The 18,540-nt window shown below is 45.0% G+C and overlaps 1 protein-coding gene across 1 annotated transcript in view; it reads right to left on the reverse strand.

Annotated features, from left to right (window-relative positions):
• ADGRB1 (adhesion G protein-coupled receptor B1) overlaps positions 1 to 18,540 on the reverse strand; it is a 211,657-nt gene that overhangs the window by 66,934 nt on the left and 126,183 nt on the right. Inside the window, exon 18 of the mRNA XM_054191453.1 lies at positions 3,980 to 4,083. Within this exon, the coding sequence (XP_054047428.1) occupies positions 3,980 to 4,083 (104 nt within the window). The remainder of the gene's footprint in view (positions 1 to 3,979; positions 4,084 to 18,540) is intronic.

Genomic DNA, 18,540 nt, shown 5'->3' on the forward strand with positions numbered 1-18,540 from the left:
CTGACCCGGTTACCAAACATTTTCTCATTGTTTTTCAGCTCAATCAGAAGTTCCCTGTTATGCTAAGATGGCCTTCCCCCTTGCTTGGTTTTTTTTTTTTTTTTTTCCCCTTCCTTTTCCTCTTCTCCAGTACAGGATGGACCACAGAAAGAAATCACCACTACTATCCAGACCCTCTGGACAAAGAAGTCAGAAACTCAAAGCAGACAGGAAAAAAACACAGGCCTTGATGTTTTTCGCCAGAGGAGACATCTCCAGCAAAGGCAGAGCTACTTCAGGGTGCTGTCTCACTACCTCTTGGCTAATACATGGACTCTGACTACTTATCAAAATACGTTTTGCTCAGCCACCAAAACAGGGGAAAACTCTCACTGCAAATTTAGGGAACTTCTGCTCTGGCCTGGGTCCTGCAGGATGTGGGGAAGCCCTGTGCAAACAGAGACAGATGGAGAAGGTGGGAAAACCCTACAGTCTGTCTCTCAGTCCCCATTATGCTACCTTCCTCTCTGCAAATGCTGAATCACTCTTGCTTTCTCACTGCTTTTACACACATCCTTCTCCACACAATCACTTACTCATTCCTGCTACCTCCCACCAGGGCCACCTAGTGCCTCAGCATCTCCGGCAAAGGCAGAGCTCCTGGGTTTAAAGCAAGTGTTAAAAGCCCCTTGAGAGCTCATTGACAACCACTAAATCAATCTTCAGGCTTCGATGGGCAGGGAGTGAGAAAAGCTCACACTGATATCTTTTAGCGATACAGCATTCACCCAGCTGCCGCCAGTGAAAAAAGTCTGCCGTGCCCCACATGTTGATGGGCTGGTGGAAGAGCTGTTCGATAGCAAGCATTGATCTCCATGCTATGGAAAGGTCACTGACTCCAGAGGCTATTGAACCGCAATGAGTTCAGGGATGGAAAACACATCGGGGCACTCCTGAAACGCCACCTTGTCAAACTGCTGCTTAAAAAGAGTGATAAAAACCAAAGCTGAGAGAAACAGAGCACTGTCATTTCACGTGTTCTGAACCTTAAATAGTTCCTTTTCTCCCCAGCTTTTTATTTTCATGTAATTTTTCAAGAGAGAAGAGCTTTTTCTTTGGATTCCCCCTCTTTTTCCACATGGGTGGTGGAGCACGTGGCCCACGCAGATCATGTCTCCAGCTGTGACCCAGGACAGCCACTGCCGAGATGTAACAAGGTCACTCCACTTCTATGGCCCACTGTGTCACTGACCTCTCTGTTGAGGCTGTTAATAAGGTCAGAGATGCACCATCTGCAGCAGAGTTTTTGCAGCCATCTGTCTTACTGGGAAGTGGCATGAGTCCACCAACAGGCCACCAACAGCCATCAAACAGAAACAGCGTCCAGTTTTCAATAAGACTGTGCCAAGTTGGCTGCATCTGAAGTGATCACTTGCATCAGAAAGCTCATGCCGTTCGTGCGGATGGCTGAGTAGGTGTCACTAAGCAGCAACCATTATTTGGGGGTTTTGAATGGGAAGTGGAGGGTAAACTCATTTCCTCTCTGATATGCAGCCCAAAAGCTGGGATCACCTCCCTTTTACTTTGCCCCCTTCTCTTTACCATGTTCCTTTCCCTCTTTCTCTCCCGCCCTTTTTTTCTGCTTCCCGTGTATAAACAAACCTTAGCTGGGCAAAATTCTGGGAAAGTTTCCAGATTGTCAGCCTCAGTGAGCCTATTCATCAGAAGTGTTTCATACTCAAGCTGAGCCTATGTATCCATGCTCCAGATGCCTTTGTCCAGAGGTCTGAATGGGAAATTTCCCGGCCAAAGCTCTCTGAAACAGCTAAGCTCTGGTGGGTGCTCTCCAGTGAAGACCAGGTAGCTATGGCACGAAGATTTTCTCTTTTGCATGCTGAAAAAGAACTACTTTGATATGGCTGCTGTATTTTAGCAACAACAGCTGGAATAATACTGTTGATCCCACTTCAGAGCATTCCTCCAGCTGTTGTCTATCAGACTATATAACATCTAGGACAAAACAAAGTGGGAGCCAGGAGATAATGTTGACTTGAATATGATGTTCCTGAGACCATTAATAGGACAGCACATTCATGTCCAGCAGCTATGCCTAAAATAAAAAGGACACACAGAGTGCTCAGGGCTCAGCCACGGGAATGCTGTGAAGTTTAGAAAACATGAAAACATGATCTACAGAGAAGAAATGAAACAAACTCAGCGCACCAAAGAGAAATTCTAGAGATCACTTGATCATGCTTTACAAATATTTACACAAAAAGACTTAGGATAGAGAGCCCTTTAATCAAGATATAGCTGGTCTCAGGATCACTTGGAAATGGATGTCCATCCTTGGCTAGCTCAGAAATGCCCATTCAAGCCTCCCATAAACATGTCCCCCCATTCATGCTGATCATTTTGGGCATAGGCATAAAAGCAAAGGCTGGAATGAGAAATTAAAAAGAGCGTATTTTAAACAGGGCAGGCAATTAACTTTACTGTCCTCAATAACAGTAAATATTGAGGGGCACACTCCTGGAAGAAAATACATTGTGTTACTCCAAATGACTCTGGCATGCTCCAAACTGATTCAACCTCATGTCTGAACTTGGGTTTCAAATCCTGAACTTGTTTCTGATAGGCAAGAGAGGGTGAGGCTCGAACACTTCCTCTTTACTCCTCTAGCCTAACTTTCCACTTGATCCTGACACCAGTGACACCAGTAAGTCACCTACCAGCGCTGCCCAGTGCTGCCCAGCCTGAGGAAAAGCAGGAGAGGACAAGGACTTGAGCAGATCCAATGATACCCCAGGCACGGAAAAACCTGAGTTCTAGATAAATGTTATTATGATCAGTCTTCAGCTCAGAGCACTTGCCATAATTAACTAGCCACTATGCACTGTCACAGTATCAACAAAAAAAAATATGCATTTTTGCTTATTTTTACTCTCTGGTTTCTTTCCTCTATCAAAGCATAGAGAAAGTTATCTCAATTCACAACTCTGAACTGAATTTACACTTTCCTTCCTACTAAGAAGAATCGCTTGACAAAATAAGAGCCTCAGACTGATCCCTTCTCCCCAAAGGGTCACCAATAATTTCCAGACAGTATATTCTTGGTAACCACTCCATTTCAATTTCACAGTCATTCACCTGGTTTTGATTTTCTTTGTTTTATTTAGCTTAGAGTTATGAAGCCTTCAGCACGTTTGCCATGGGTTTAGGAAAGGCATGGGTCTTGTAGTATAAACTCAGACTTTGTTCAATGCAATACAGGGGGACAATCCCATGCACGCCTTGGGTCCTTCAGCTTATGCTATCCACCAAAATGTATCTAACAGGGGCATGGGCCAATGTGAGCTTTAGTTAATAAAACTTTGCTACGAAATCCCTTCAGTCTCTGTAAATGATACAATTTAAGGTTACACCTGACCTGCTTATAGGTGTACAGGAGCTGTCTGCAATGGGATGTACTGAGAAATCCCATACGCGTCTAAAGCTAAAGGCAAAAAGAAGCTAAGAGGTTGGAGAGTTATTTAGACCATGCGGTTTATCATCCTTAAGCTCCTGAAAAGTGCTGCCAGTTCTTCAGGCCAGATGTTTTCATAACGGGTCATGGATGTTTTGATGTTATCAAAGACCCAATTGGGAATACCTAGAAGCAATGTGCCTGCCAGGAGGCAGTATGCGTCCACCTCTCCACAAACAAGGTTTCCTGGGGTATACAAAGGCATCTAAAACAGCATGCGGCTTTTGAAAATGGAACAATGTGACTACATGGGGTCATGGCACTAATTTCACTGTACTAATTTCTCTGGCACTAAAAGGAAAGAATAATGCCAACTAAGCCACTGTGATGACTTTTTGCAGGACCCGCTCATTACAAAATGGTTCGTCCTCAAGCACCAGACACCCAAAACAGGAGAGCAAAACCTCCAGGATCCATGTAGATCAAAAGACAGTTACTTTCCCCAACAAGAAGAGAAGAGAATGAAAGCCATACCTCCAAACAGAGACATAAATGATAATCAACAGCAAAAGTGTCAGTGAAGATACTCCACAGCCTACAATTAACGTGACAGAAGGGACCAGCACCTTTTCCATGTTCTGAAAGAGAGAAAGTAAGACATTAAAAAAAATTAAAAAAATTTAAAAAGAAGATGCTCAGCAAATGCTACAAGCTCAATTTCATGGCAAGCACTTTCCTCCTAATTGCCTGTGTATCAACTCACCTGACCTTCACATCACACTGCGCAGGCAAATAAAGAGGAAAGACCAGGATCTGTTTCTGGTTGACCCAGCCTTTTTTGGACCTGATTCTGCTCCCACACACGCCAGTGTTAAGTCTGAGTAACAACTCTTATATCCATAGAGAGGCAGGTGTGTAAAGGGCATGGGTTGCAAGCGGAGGATCAGGCCCTTCACATCCAGTGTGAAACTGAAGATAATTAACGAGGCAATAGCAGGAGTCAGTGCCTACACTAGAACAATTACAAACAAGATCTTCTGGGAATGGCGGTGATGAAGGTAGGAGGATGAAAAGAAGGTGAAAATTTTCCACCAGCTACAAATATCCATCTGGAAAAGTAGGAGATGAAGCAAGCAAAATAAAAAGAATATACATATCCTCCTCAGGGACCCAGCATCCAGTCTTACCTTCCATCACTTCACTACTTTTACACTAATACACAAGGTATTTCTTCCTAAGCAGGGGTTGCTTACAGGAAGTGCTGGTGTGGCATGGTTCTCCTTTCCTGGCTGAACACAAAATTCTGCTGATCATCAGCTCTTGCAACGCCAAGAACAAACACACATGCTATAACCTCTCCTAATCTAGTTCTCTGCATCACTGGGAGTAACTGTGTAACTGTCCAATATCTGCCACCCTAATATCACTAAACTCCCCTTGTTCTTATCTCAGAGTGAGGATCTGGATCCCACTTGGTTTTCTCTGCTGCAGGATTTTTTTCCGGCATGTTTCTCATTTCCACATCAGCAATCTCTGCTGGTGTGAAAGCAGAGAAGCAGAGACCCACTGTGCAGCAGACACATGAGAACCCTCTATTTAGAGTGATTAGGCAGCATGCAGAGGTGTGGGAGCGCAGTCAAGGTTGTCATTAAATTGGCACAGTACCAACACCTATCTCTACAGTCATGGAGATGAGATGTTTCTGACATAGCAAGGGCTTAGCATAGGAAAAAAAAAATGCAATTATGCATGAATTTGGGAATGGAACAGGCAGTCCTCTAAGGACTTGTCTACACCATTTTGTTGGCAGACATGAGGCTGCTCAACTTGAAACTCCAATCAGCGGGACACCACGAAGCTGAGGCTACTGCGGCTCTGTTCCAGGCTACTGAGCCTTCTGCAAAGCTAAACATATTAGGCAAAGCTCGGTGCTATGCTTATATGGAGTCTGGCCAGCTCAGCACAAGGGAAGAGCAAGCATGTGTCCATTGGCTCAAGGCCAACAGTCAGTGCAGGTTTACTCCACAGAGCCCTCCACAAAGAAGAGACAAACAACCCAAATATATAGGGATCTGAGCTGAATTGTCCCTGCAGTCTGAAGGGCCTGGGAAGATCTTCCTTACTTGCATATTTTGACCAAGGCCACCTGTCACATTTTGAATCTCATTGTGGGGAATTAATAAGGAACAAACCTTTCACCGTATTGCTGCAGTGAACCCCACAGGAGCTATTGGGAAGGCTGGCACAAGAGCTTAAGGGATCTGAGACAAAATTTAGTGACACATTCAAAGGCTTGCATGCCCAACGGGCATATATACCCAAAAGAGTACAGGCTGATTGAGGGATCTTTACTGGATGCAGACCAGCTACAGACTGTAAGCCAAAATGCATTGCAGTGTGGTGCTACCTCTCTGTAATGTCCTCTCCCTACAGACCATATTAGCTCTGACACATCACCACCCCAGCACACCTATACAGCTTCCTTAAGTTTGCTCTGTGAAACAGGAGGCTCAGGACTCTCCAAAACTACACCACAGATACATACGAAGGGTTTGGATGCCAATCCTAATTCAACTTGATGAAATTATGCAACTGGATTTCTGGCAACATCTTAGTCCTTTGAACCAGCAGCAATTGTGCAGAAATTGCATGAATAACATGGTGCTCAGCCTCGCCAATCCATCCAGCAAGGTCCTGCATCTCCCACCACCTAGATTCTTCCTCTAAACTTCTACGGAGACTTGAATCACTGTAATTTTTAACATCAACTGATGTGACTGTATTCCCATCCTGAGAATTTACTCCTGCCAAATATTTGTGGAAGGTTAGAAGCAGTTTTTTTGGGAACTAGGTAAACAGAAAGACATTTCAATGAAAATATCAACATTTTGATTCATCTTCCATCAAACAAAATTGAAATTGGACATCTTCCAGGCACCCTGAGCACTGAAATATCGTATCCTGCCTCTTACAAATTGAAATGTGGAAAGGACTTTCTCCTGGGAACAGAAGCCTCTGATTTAATCAGGCACCGGGGTAGGGTATGGGACAGAGAGATGCAATCTCCAGTATGAAGGCACAGCTTCTTCCTTTGCCAACTGTGCTTTATTTCCCCCCCTGCAGAACCCAGGTGGGAAACAGTCCTTCCCCACCTCAGAGATGCATGGTTGTGATAAATGCACCGCAAAGCACAAACTCCTCAGACGTTAATTGCTTTTTGCTCCCTTGCTCCAAGCTCACTCCTAACCCTTTTTCTCTCCCTGCTCCCCCCTTACGGCAATATGAGTTCACATCGCACAAATGGTGGCCTGGGATGAGCATCGATTGTGACATTTGATTTAAGTAGGTCTCATTTCACTGACTTTTCATGGGTAACTGGATAAAAGTGGGGGAGGAGCTCCATTAAAGCAAAAAAAGCCCGACATATAAATCATTCCTAAACCATCCAAAAGCAAGTGAAGAAACGGAGTTTGTATCTTAAGAGATGAGCAGACTACATCCCTATATCTCCAACACAGTCACCCTATGTCGCCTCCCTTCCATGTCCTTTCTGACATCCCTCCACCCCCAATAGCCTCAGGTTCTTTCACCCCCTTCCCTATCCTCTTCTCCACATCACCCATAACTCTCTCCTAGATCCTCCATCAGCTAAGTAAGAGATTGCATGTACTGGACCATTCCTATGTCAGATGTTTCCTCATTGGCAAGGCATTACACAGATGATGACCAGCCAAGTGGAAGCCAGACTTGTGGGTAATAGCTGGTGTCTCTCTGCAGCCCTTCCCACACTCTGGTCTGATCAGAGTCTGGGAAGACTCTGATCTGCACCTCCTTCTTTAGCCTTCAGCCAAACTTCCACAAAACCCATGCCCATGGGAAGGACTTGTGATGAAGTTCATTCCTTCTCCCTGCAAAGAAGGGATGGTTTGTCCAGCCCTGATGGGATTTCTGTTGGCATCACGAGGGTGGATAACCATAAAAAACACTGGCTGCAATAAGAACAGAAGATCACTCCTTTGGGAATAATAAATCCTAAAGGCTTAGGCCCATGTAGTTTAGGATTCTGCTTTCTTTCTTCATTATTAAGGTTTCTCCATCTTCCCCATCTTCCTTTCCCCCTCCCCCACTTCTTCCCTTTGGCAAATGAAGCATTGTTTGTTTTATTTCTTCTGACTAATTAAACCCCCTGACAGAAGGTGGTCGTATGCTGTAGGATCTGAGCCTTGCAAGGGAAATTTCCTTGGAGGAGGACGAGGGGGAAAAGTAAGGTTGGTTTAAAAAGTAATAATGCTACCAACAGAAAAAACAGCAAGGCATTCTCCAGGTAAGAGAAAGAACAGTCCTAGGGGAGTTTCCCAGCACCACAGCTGAGGAGCAAACTGGTTGTCTGCAAAAGACAGGCCAGGAACAGGGTCTCCAAGCGCTTGGATTTGAGATGGTCCCAGGCGGCCCAGACTCTGCACTGCCCCTCACCACCTCCCTGTGCCATCCAGAACCACCCTGAAACACAGACGAATCCATGCCCAGTTGGAGCTGTACAGAAATCTTTTGCCTGGGCCAAGCAGGAACAAAGCAGGTTGTTACAAGTTGCAAGTCCTGCAATTCTGTCACCAAGCTTGACAAGGGAAGAGGGAAGCAATCAATGACATCAGCTGGGATGGAAATAACGAGTGCCACTGCCCGGGGCTGCTTGCTGTTCTACCACCTCATCACTCTGCCTGGCAGGACGCTCCTCCTTTTCTTTACAATTTCACTTTGCTTCCTTCTTCTTCTCTTCTATTTCCTTCTTTTCCTTTCTCCCTCATATTTTTCTCTCCTTTGTCTTTTTTCCTCTCTTCCTTTGGCCATTTTACATGACATATTCTGCCTTTTCTTCTTGCTCTTAATGCATCTCTATGACTCTCCCATCTTTACATTTTCTGCATTTCTCTTTCCTTCTATTACTTTCTGCACAACACTGTAAAAAGTGACTTCATTCAAGTCGTGCTTGTTCCACTACCCTGTTCTGGCTCCAGGGTCAAACAGGCTCCAATTAGAACACAGTCAAAAACGGTGTTTCTTAATGCCATGCAGTTTGCCTGAGACCTTACAAGCAAGATGTTCTTTCAGCTTTTTCCGTCTTTGGTATCGAGAAAGGCTGAACAAAGTCTTTATAGGTACGACATCATACTAATAAAGCCATTGAAACATTAAACCACTGATTTTTTTCCCAAATTAAACACAAAGATACGAGTTTCGAACTGGGCATGCTGGGCTTTGTCTGTTTTTAGAAATGTGTTTGCTGTTCAGAATGGTTGCCTTGAGCCTGACTTCCTGCATATTTGAAATTAAAGACTCATAAAGTTAGAGAATTACAGAAGTATTGGTTGCAAGGGACATTTAGAGTTTTCTAATCTAATTTACTGCTTGGAGTAGGACTATCACCAACATCAGGTGAGGTTGGCCATGGTTTTGTCTAGATGAGTCTTGGAAATTCTTAAAGCTGGAGAGCTGCCATCCTTCTGGTGACCATTCCAGGGCCACACCACTCTCCTAGTTATAGCGTTTTTCCTAAGGTCACACATGAACCTCCCAAGCTACAGTTTGTAGCTTTTCCCCTTGTTAAATCATCAGGCACAAGCAAAAGGGTTTCTGTTTTCTAATTTTTCTAATTGACCCTCTGATACCTGTAGGTTGTGATTAGATTGCCCCTTACATTTGTCTTTGCAAGATCAAACAAGTCCTCACACGTCATGAGCTCAAAGCAATGAGACTCCACTTTTCTGACAAAGAACTGGACTGGGTCGGTGTGATTTACTCCAAGAATTGTTCAGGAACCGTTTTACTGTGCCACTGGCCTAAAGGTTTTTCACAATTCTTGAGAAGTTTTTTAAGCCATATTGTATTGATTTTGTTGCTGGTTGGACAACTCTTGTCACAGCAGAGAGCTGGTTGTAAAAATTGCTGGAAAATCATGCTTTTAGCAGTACTCACAAAAGTGATCAGCTTTCTAAACAAAGGGGTGTGTGTCAGTGCAGTAAGAAAACATCTGAGAAGGGCTGAAGAGGTGAACGTGCTCTTGTCATCTGCCAAAAAATCCTGAATTTTTTTTTTTTTTTAATTCCCTTTTGGTTAGACTCTATATACTGCAGTGGTATGGTAAAGCACCAGCCATGTACTCTACCCCAATAGAACTACTGGATAAAAGGAGAGCAGCCGCCCCAGAGGACAGCAATTGGCAGCAATATACGGTATCTTTTAGGGACTTTGATAATAAGTGATGCTATGATACCTTCACTGGGGTGAGAACCAGGCTCTTGACACAACTCAGCTGACAAAGGTGTAGCTTTCACGATGGAGCTTCTCACGAGAAGGCTCAGTTTTCACCTCCCGGCAGACATATTTCTTGCACTCATTGCAAGACAGGGGAGAGAGGAAGATCAGGACACAGGCTCTTCTTAGTGGACCTCAAAATATGGGCAGTAGCAGGGATTTAGTGAAGGCAGGATTGGGCCACAGCTGACAGGAGCCTTTTTTGTTGGTCAGCATTATCAGAGGGAGTACAGGGTTCACTGAACTCAAAGCAGAGTAACAGTGAGAAGACACCAAACCATTTTTTCATACAATCATAGAATGATTTGAGTTGGAAGGGACCTAAAAGGTCACCTATTCCAACCCCTCATGCCACGGGTAGGGACACCTTCTAGTAGATCAGGTTGCTCAAAACCCTGTTCAACCTGAATAGGAAGACCTCCAGGGATGGGGCATCCATAACTTCTCTGGGCAACCTGTTCCAGTGTCTGTCACTACAGGTCCTGCTGTCATGGTTTAACCCAACTGGGCAGCTAAAAGAACCACACAGCTGCTGGCAGGATGGGGGGAGAAACAGAAGGGTGAAAGTGCAAAAACTCATGGGTTGAGATAACGACAGTTTAATAATTAAAAAAAATAAAAACAAAATGGGGGAGGGGGGGGAACTAATAAAGAGAGAGGGGAAAGAAACAAAACAGAAGAAAAGCAAGTGATGCAAAAGAAAAAAATTGCTCACCACCAACCAATCGATACCCACCCAGTCCCTGAGCAACAGCAGCGCCCGACAACCTTCACTCCCCAGTTTTATTGCTGATCATGACATCATATGGTCTGTAATATCCCTTTGGTCAGCTGGGGTCAGCTGTCCCGGCTGTGACCCCTCCCAACTTTTTGTGCGCTCCCAGCTCACTCACTGTCAGGGTGGTGTGAGGAGCATAAAAGGCCTTGACTCTGTATAAGCACAGCCCAGTAATAATGAAAACATCCCTGTATTATCAACACTGTTTTCATCCCAAATCAAAAACATAGCCTCATACTGTCTACTATGAAGAAAATCGTCCCTATCCTGAACAAAACCTGGCAAAAAGTCTTACTCTGTGTTTCTTATAGCACTTTATACACTGAAAGGCCACAATAAGGTCTCCCCAGAGACTTCTCCATCTTCTAATCTCTGAGGAGGGCTTTGAGATCCCTGCATGAAGATCACTTAGTGGTATCCTTAATAAATAATGTTTTCACAACTTCTTTCTGGAACAACCTGACATCCTCCCCAGTTCAGCCCATCTCATTGCAAAACAGATCCAGAGAATTACTACCTCTTTTTGCTTCCTTCATAACTACAGGCTTCTCATGTCAAAGCTAATAGTCACCCATTATCGGGAACGCATTTGTGGAGCTGAGGGCCCATTTTATGTAATTTGGCCAGTCTAACAGGCAATTCCATGTAATTACAGTACGCAAAAATCACCCAGAGAGACATCTTAACGTGCTACTATTTATTAATGATTGCTAACTCTTCACTCAATATTGAGTCTGCTCTCAAGATACAACGTGGCAATCTGCGTTTAGTAAACAGCCTTGATGAAGCTCTCACGGCAGAGGAGTGGTCAGACGGCCTCTTGTTAATAGGAACTGTCAGGATAATTTCCTTCAGGCTGGCAGGGAATTACAGGAGTTAACAGTACGCATTATCTACCTGCCAGTTATCAACGCCACGGTCAGCTTGCTGCCACTGTTCAAACTACCAAACTGCACTCTCAATGCCTCAATTTCCAGTCTTGATATCAAGGAGGGCTGGATCAGGCTCATATTAACTCTAAGGACCACACTCCTCCTGCTTAGCCAGCTGTTCCCAAACTTATTCACTACCATTATTTAAGATACACTATGCTTTATTCCCTCACAGCCCCTCTCCTGTTGCACTTCGTTTGGCCAAACTACTGAAATCACGGTTCAATGGGGCTCTGATGGGTAGCCATGAGCCACTTTGCATCCCTCTGTCACCTGCGGTTTGGGAACCAGCAAGGGCACCACAAGCGAGGACCGTGGGGGTCTATTCCCATCTTGCCTGCAGATCAACTGTGTATATGTGGCTCCATCATTTAAGCCAATCTTTTCAGAGTCTTCTCAACCGATCTGCTTTAGATTGCAAACACTGGCCTTAACTTCTCAGGGGCCTATTTTGACCCTCTGGAAATGGAAAAGAATAATACTGCTCTCCATCTCTCTTCCAAAGCTTAATTCAGCTTAGATTTCTGATATGCGTAAATGCCTTAGGGGGTTCTTAGGGCTAGGTCAGGACAATTAAGCGCCAGCATCTCATTCTCTGCTGTGCAATTTTAACATGGGGAGGTATGAAGGAGAGAGAGGAGAGAGCTTTTTGCTTAACTGTTTGTGAGCTGGACAGATGAAGTGTCGATTTGCTTTTTGTGCATATGGTAAGACTTGCTCTGTTCCAGTCTTTCCCTTTAAAGCACGTTGAAGAGAAAATAGAACCGTTTTCCACAATAAAGCTGGTAATAATCAAAAGGGCTTATTCCTCTATGGGTACGCACTCTTTCCCTCTGAGAGAATAGAGGCAGAAGTGAACTTTAATCAGAGTGTGCAGTACCACTGTCAGAGTGTATTATGCCAGTACATAGCTGCGGTAACCAGCACACCTCTATCTCTGTCAGTCCTACAAAATAAAATGGCCCAGGACCCACTCCATTGCCCTGTGATGAAGTGATACAGTATAGATAACATTCATACAAACTCACCACTCAGAACGGAGGGGTCTTGTCCATACTGCCTAGTGGAACATTCATGCACTATGCCACCCCCATGTCCACATCTGGACATCACTAGTTGGCACAAGCCAAGACACATCCAGGGAGCATTATAACCATTAAACAGTAGGGACAATTACAGGACAGTGATAGAGCCTTTGCTGTGGAATTAATCATTAATAATATTATTATTATTACTATTACTAGCATTATTTTATGGTATGTACATATGCTCTAACTACATTAAAAAATGATCCTTCTTTACTGCTCCTTTCTGCTTGTGATTGTCCCTTTCCTGTACTATGTAAAGGACAATCAGTTCAAAGTCCATAACTGATTTGCAAGTTGGTACTTGCGTTACCCATCTTGCCCTGGTTTCACAACTGTGCCCTCATCTCTAGTAACTTCCCAGCAGCAGTGCTGAGCACCTTGCAGGGAAATGTGGTAAGATTTACACACAAGTAAAATAAAATGACTCCATGGCAGACTGGGAATGGAAAATGAGGGTGGAATCCAGACTGTGTTTATCCTGATTTAAGCAGTGTTTTGGTTCCATGCCAGGAGACAGCATTTCACCAAATTATTCCAAAACAGCCCGCTGTTTGTTTTGCCTTATCAGTGTCATGCTGATGAGTGATGCCAGACCGGCAGCTTTCCCCACAGCGTGGGCAACATTTGCGTCCCCTGTCCCTGCACATCCTGCCCTTTGGAGAGACCCGACTGAGGAGTGGGGGAACACCTGTGACCACGGTGTCTGGAGGAAGACTTCTGACAAAGATGCTCATATCACCCTGCTACCTACCATGATGGAGAACAAACACCTGTCTTCCCTTTCTCCTTCTAATATTCTTGCCTGCTGAACACCAGTACTTGAGAAAAAGCTTCATACAAAGTACAAGGCATGAACACTTATGCAAAGACTGCACAAGTCATTCCTAAAACACCTCTTAAACCCTGCCTTCATTAAGTTCCTTTGCTGATGTGATTCCTCTTCTGTAAGATCCAGGCAGTGCCTCCCACATCTCACTGTTCACCCACTGAAGATCCCTGCACTGCCAATGGCTCCTGACCCAAGCTTGGATTGAACCAACAGCCTTGAAGTAAAAGATGTCTCGAGCTCATTTATCAGTCCTCAGAGGCTTTCAGGGGCTCACTGGCTAGAGCTCGCTTCTGAAAAGGAGATGATGGGATTTCAGTCATTTAGCAGATGATCGCTAAGCTGTTATAGAATCATAATGACAGCTTTATTCCCATTGCGATCTGAAAAGCCCATGGGATCCAGCATGTTTCCACCCACTCAGTACAATACACAGCCGGTTACTGGGTAGTCAGTGGTGCTAATCCCCTCTACATGGAACGGTGATCTCAAAGCGGCACTCAAGGAATGAGCTTCTGGCACTGATGCCCATCTCATTCACAGTTGAGAGATTGGGAAGTAAAGCTGTAACAGTCCCTGGATTTACAACTATATCAAGTTGATATAAACAAGATCAAAACTTGCCCTGGTAGCAAGATATTCCCCATCTGGGGAATGGCTGACATGATCGCCATATTTAAAAGAGCAAAAAGAACAATTTTTCATGAAAAACTAAAGCTTTGTCTTGCTTGTGGGAAAACAGTCATTTTGCTTTCACAGATTTATTGAATATATTCTGTATATCCTTTTGGTTAGTAGGGCAGGTAGCTAGTGAGTACTCCGGCTGCAGACTTAGATTTGACTGATTTTATCACACACAGCATAATCCCTGTTTCTTGATTAGACAGTCCTAACATTTAGAGGAAATTTTCAAGCTCAAATATTCATAATCACAGGTCTGACATTTGTTTTCTATACATACTGCCCATTTTTACCTAAAAAGTGCCATTACTGCCAAAATCTTGCCACTACATTTGTCCACTCAGCTATTCATAGATAGCAAAATGAAGGACACAAACCTTTCAGAAACTGATTCAATTTTGTTTTAAATGAGTAGATATTTGTTGTAAAAAAAAATAATAATGACTTAATTTCCATGTCTCTTTTCATGGTAATTCAAGGGCAACCTTAGCCTTTAGGCAGGGTACAACAGGGCTCAGCGGTGAAGCAGCTTGCCAAAATTACCTAAAAAGGGCTTTTCTAGACCAAAGTACTATGGAGATGGGTGCAGAACGATATAAGAAAGACAGGCAATGCTCAACAATTCGACTGACTCTTTAAACACAAAGTGCTTAGTCCTTGAAGTGCTTTGAAAAGGAAGATAATCTCATTTAGCACTAATGCGCTGACTCCCACCCCTGATGAGCCCATGAAACCCAGCCTCCATCACCCACTTGTTACCATTTTCAAATGAGCACCTTTGTGATGTCTCCCACGCTGTGCTCTGCCTTGGGAGAAGCTACCCAAAAAACACCTAGAAAGCTACCCAGTGCTCTTGCTTCAAACCTCCTCTGTAAAACCCTGCTTGGTGCAATGCCTACAAAACAATCCTGACAACGGCAGATGTGCCACGACTTACTGCAGATCGCGATGACTAATGTCCTTGTGCTGTTTACATGTGCCCCCACGCCCGCCTGTATCTAAGCATCCTTGTATTTCAGCTGGAAATTTCAGCTGCATTTCACCTATTTTGGGTCAGTGTGGCTTTGTGGCTCCTTCAGCACTGAGCAGCTTGAAGTTTTGCTCCACAGCTAAGCCCTCCCAGGTGATGTGGTGGTCCAAATAACACATGGTAAATATAAACTAACAGTGCATCAACAGCTACGTCTGTATACAGAACGCAGGTAAGGTGGTGTCTCCAATCATTGAAAAGCCTTGTGATTTTTCCAAATACATGCCCTAAGCCTCCAGGGTTTCTCCATCTGCCTCCACCCCGTTCCTCCACCTCCCAGCAGCAAGCCACACCTCTGCCACATTTCTCTCTGACACAGCAAGGAGTAGACACAAAGGCGATCTACGTTACAGAATTAGAATCATAAAATCATAGAATCATAGAATGGTTAGAGTTGGAATGAACCTTAAAGATCATCTAGTTCCAACCCCTTGCCATGGGCAGGGACCCCTCCCACTAGACCAGGTTGCTCAAAGACACATCTAACCTGGCCATGAACACTTCCAGTGATGGAACATCAACAACTTTTATTACAGGCAAGAGGGTGGGAAAAGACCTGACAAGCTCAGCTCACCCTTTCGCCTGCCTCAAAGCCATCTAAACCATTGCCAGCCTGTTCAAGAAAATCTTTGCTGACGGAGGCTAGGCTCTTGGTGCTTGACTATCCCCTCTGCCAGGAGGTTTTCCCTTGTGCCTAAATTAAATCTTTCCCACTGCAATTTGAGTCCAATCCCCAGCAGACACAGAAAGCAAATTACTCCCCTTCCGCAGCTACCTTCTACCCATTTGAAGACTATTATCCTCTTTCCCCTTAGTCTTTTCTCCTTGAGAAAACAGTCAAACCGTCTCACAGAGCTCACCTCCGCTCACCATCAGCATGGAGGTACCACAATTCTGACACATCATCCTCTCCCACGCACACACTCACACACTCCCACCCTCATGTACCATACCAGTCATCCTGCTTGAACACAATGCAGAGCATCCCAGAGAGGTACCGCTCACCCCCTTCATTCACATTTCTGGCCCTCGATGGCTTAAATTTGCATGCACTGAGTCTAAGAGCTGTTTTCTGAGCTCTTAGGAAAGGGGAAAGTGGGAACTGGGAAGACCCTGGTGTCCTGGCTTAAATCCACACCTGCTTTAACAGAGCAGTCAGCTGTGGCTGGGTAATAGGGCTGCTGTCACACTTGCTAAGCTGCCTTCATGGCAACAAGCCATTAAGCACTGCAGCTCAAAATAAGCACCAAACCCCTCAGGAATGCCTGGACACGCAGGAACCCAGACACGGATGGTAAGTCTTTAATTTCAGCTGAAGACAAGGGACTAACCTCAGCACTGGTCTGCTCCTGGGGTCATTTGGTTAACTCTTGCCTTTACATCAAAGGGTGAATTTGCCTCGGTATTACTCATGCTGAAGCACTGAATCCCACAACGGTTTTAAGCTCCCAGCCACTTGATCATGTTCCTCTCCCACGTCCCCTTCAGATGAACAGATACAGGGTGATGCAGCATTTGCCTGCAGAAGAGTCACTGCCAGGGCTGTGCGGAGCTTGCTGGCTCCAGCTCGCAGGGAAAGAGCTGCAGACCCACGCTGCTGCAATCCCACCGCCTGGAGTTTCAGCGTGAGTTAAAGACCCAAACGATTCCACAAGCGCGGAGCAGAAACTCAGCTCTGGAAAGCTGTCAGCTGTGAAAATCTACCAAACTACCCGCTGGATCGACAGACAGCTGAATCCGCAGACAGTCGCGAAGGAGGTGGGATGCTGGGTGACTGCTTATTATGCTGAGCCAAATCCTCCTATTATTACCTTGTGTGCTACATGTCTTCTTTTAATATATTCAAGTGTTGTCTCTCCTCAAAGCACAGAACTGAAAGGGGTTTCCTATCACGTTCGTCTCTGATTCCTTTCCTAGATATGTTCAAATACCAATCACTTATTTGCTGATGGCATCCCTTCTTAGACATATGCGTACAGCATATAGCAATGGCAATCTCCATTCACATCTCCCACCAAAATAACAAACCCAGGGTTCCTCTGCTCCCTGGAGTGAAGCACAAGCTCTATCAGTAAACCCCTTCCCCTAAAAACCCAACATAAATCATGTCGACTTTAACTCCGGGTCCTCTCCAAACTCAGATGAGATTTAGCCCAAATTCACTCTGCAATGCATACTGACCGACTTTGGGTCAGTGATGACAAAGCAAACCTTTAAAGGCCAGGTGATTTCCAGCCAAGCAACGATGCAGGATCCCAATTCACCCCCCTCTGATGAAAGGACACATTTGAAAAATAATGCAATTCTTTTCAGAGCAAGCTAGACTGCGGGTTGGCCCATTTTGGCCATCTAAGGGCATCACACGTCCTCTCTATTTCCTAATCGTATAACGAGAGAGAGTAGGAGGGGAAAACTGTCTGCCCAGCTGGTTCATACTCTATCTTCTCCATGCTATCAACGCCTGCTGAAACTCAGGGGGACTATACTAGGTTTAGTGAAAAGAGCATCCCTGCTGAGTGAAGGAAACACAAGCTTGTGATTTGCAGAATCGCAGCCTGCTCCTACGGGCTGCCACAGACTTCAGGGAAAGGTACAACTGAGAAAACAGAGAAGCTGCTTCCGCTTTGGAACAGGAGATGGGCGAATCCCAGAAGTCGCCAGCAGCACTTACACCATAACCTTCCCCTATCTCAGCACAAAGCTCTCCTGAGACGGGCAGGAGTCCAGCTGGAGTGCCCCTTCCTCACTCCCAATTTGGCCTCTCTGTTCCCAGGGAGAGTCCAGCGGTAACAACATAGATCCCCACGAAATTTTAGGAAGCATTCAAGGGCGCCACAGCAAGAGGCACAATCAGCTCCTGAGAGACACTGTACACGTAGCAGCATCCCAGAGAGGACAGGGTGATTGCAGGAAGAGGTGCCAACAGCACAAGTGCGGGAGAGGATTTGGACCTCAAAAGCCCAAATGTTTGCAGCTCAGCAATGTTCAGTCTGGCACAGCTCTTGCTAACTGAGCAAACGGAGGCTCCTAATGCTCTCTCAGGGAAATGATGGCACTCGGTGCTTTCTGTAGCACCCTTCAGGCTTGGGGCACTGTGCAAACACGGATGCACGCAGCCTGGGATGTCACCTGCAAGGGTGCTGCAGCTGGGGAAATGGAAGCAGAACACAATGAAGTGATTAGCCCAAGGTCACAATTTCACTTACAAGCACAGAAACAGCTCTCAGCCAATATGCCCAGATACACCAGTCTAATAAACTCGTCCCTAGACCTCCTCTGGGCATACTGGCGGTGGTTTGATGCCTTAAGACTTTGAGATGGATAAAACTGAGAACTTCCCATCAGCAGAAAAGTCCAACTTTTGAATCAAAGAGTTAATATTATAGAAGAAGCAGCATTGTTATTAATGAAACCTGAAAACTATTGTAAATGTGAGAACTGGCTGTCC

The sequence above is a fragment of the Rissa tridactyla genome, chromosome 2 (assembly GCF_028500815.1).
Source record: "Rissa tridactyla isolate bRisTri1 chromosome 2, bRisTri1.patW.cur.20221130, whole genome shotgun sequence".
Taxonomy (NCBI): domain Eukaryota; kingdom Metazoa; phylum Chordata; class Aves; order Charadriiformes; family Laridae; genus Rissa; species Rissa tridactyla.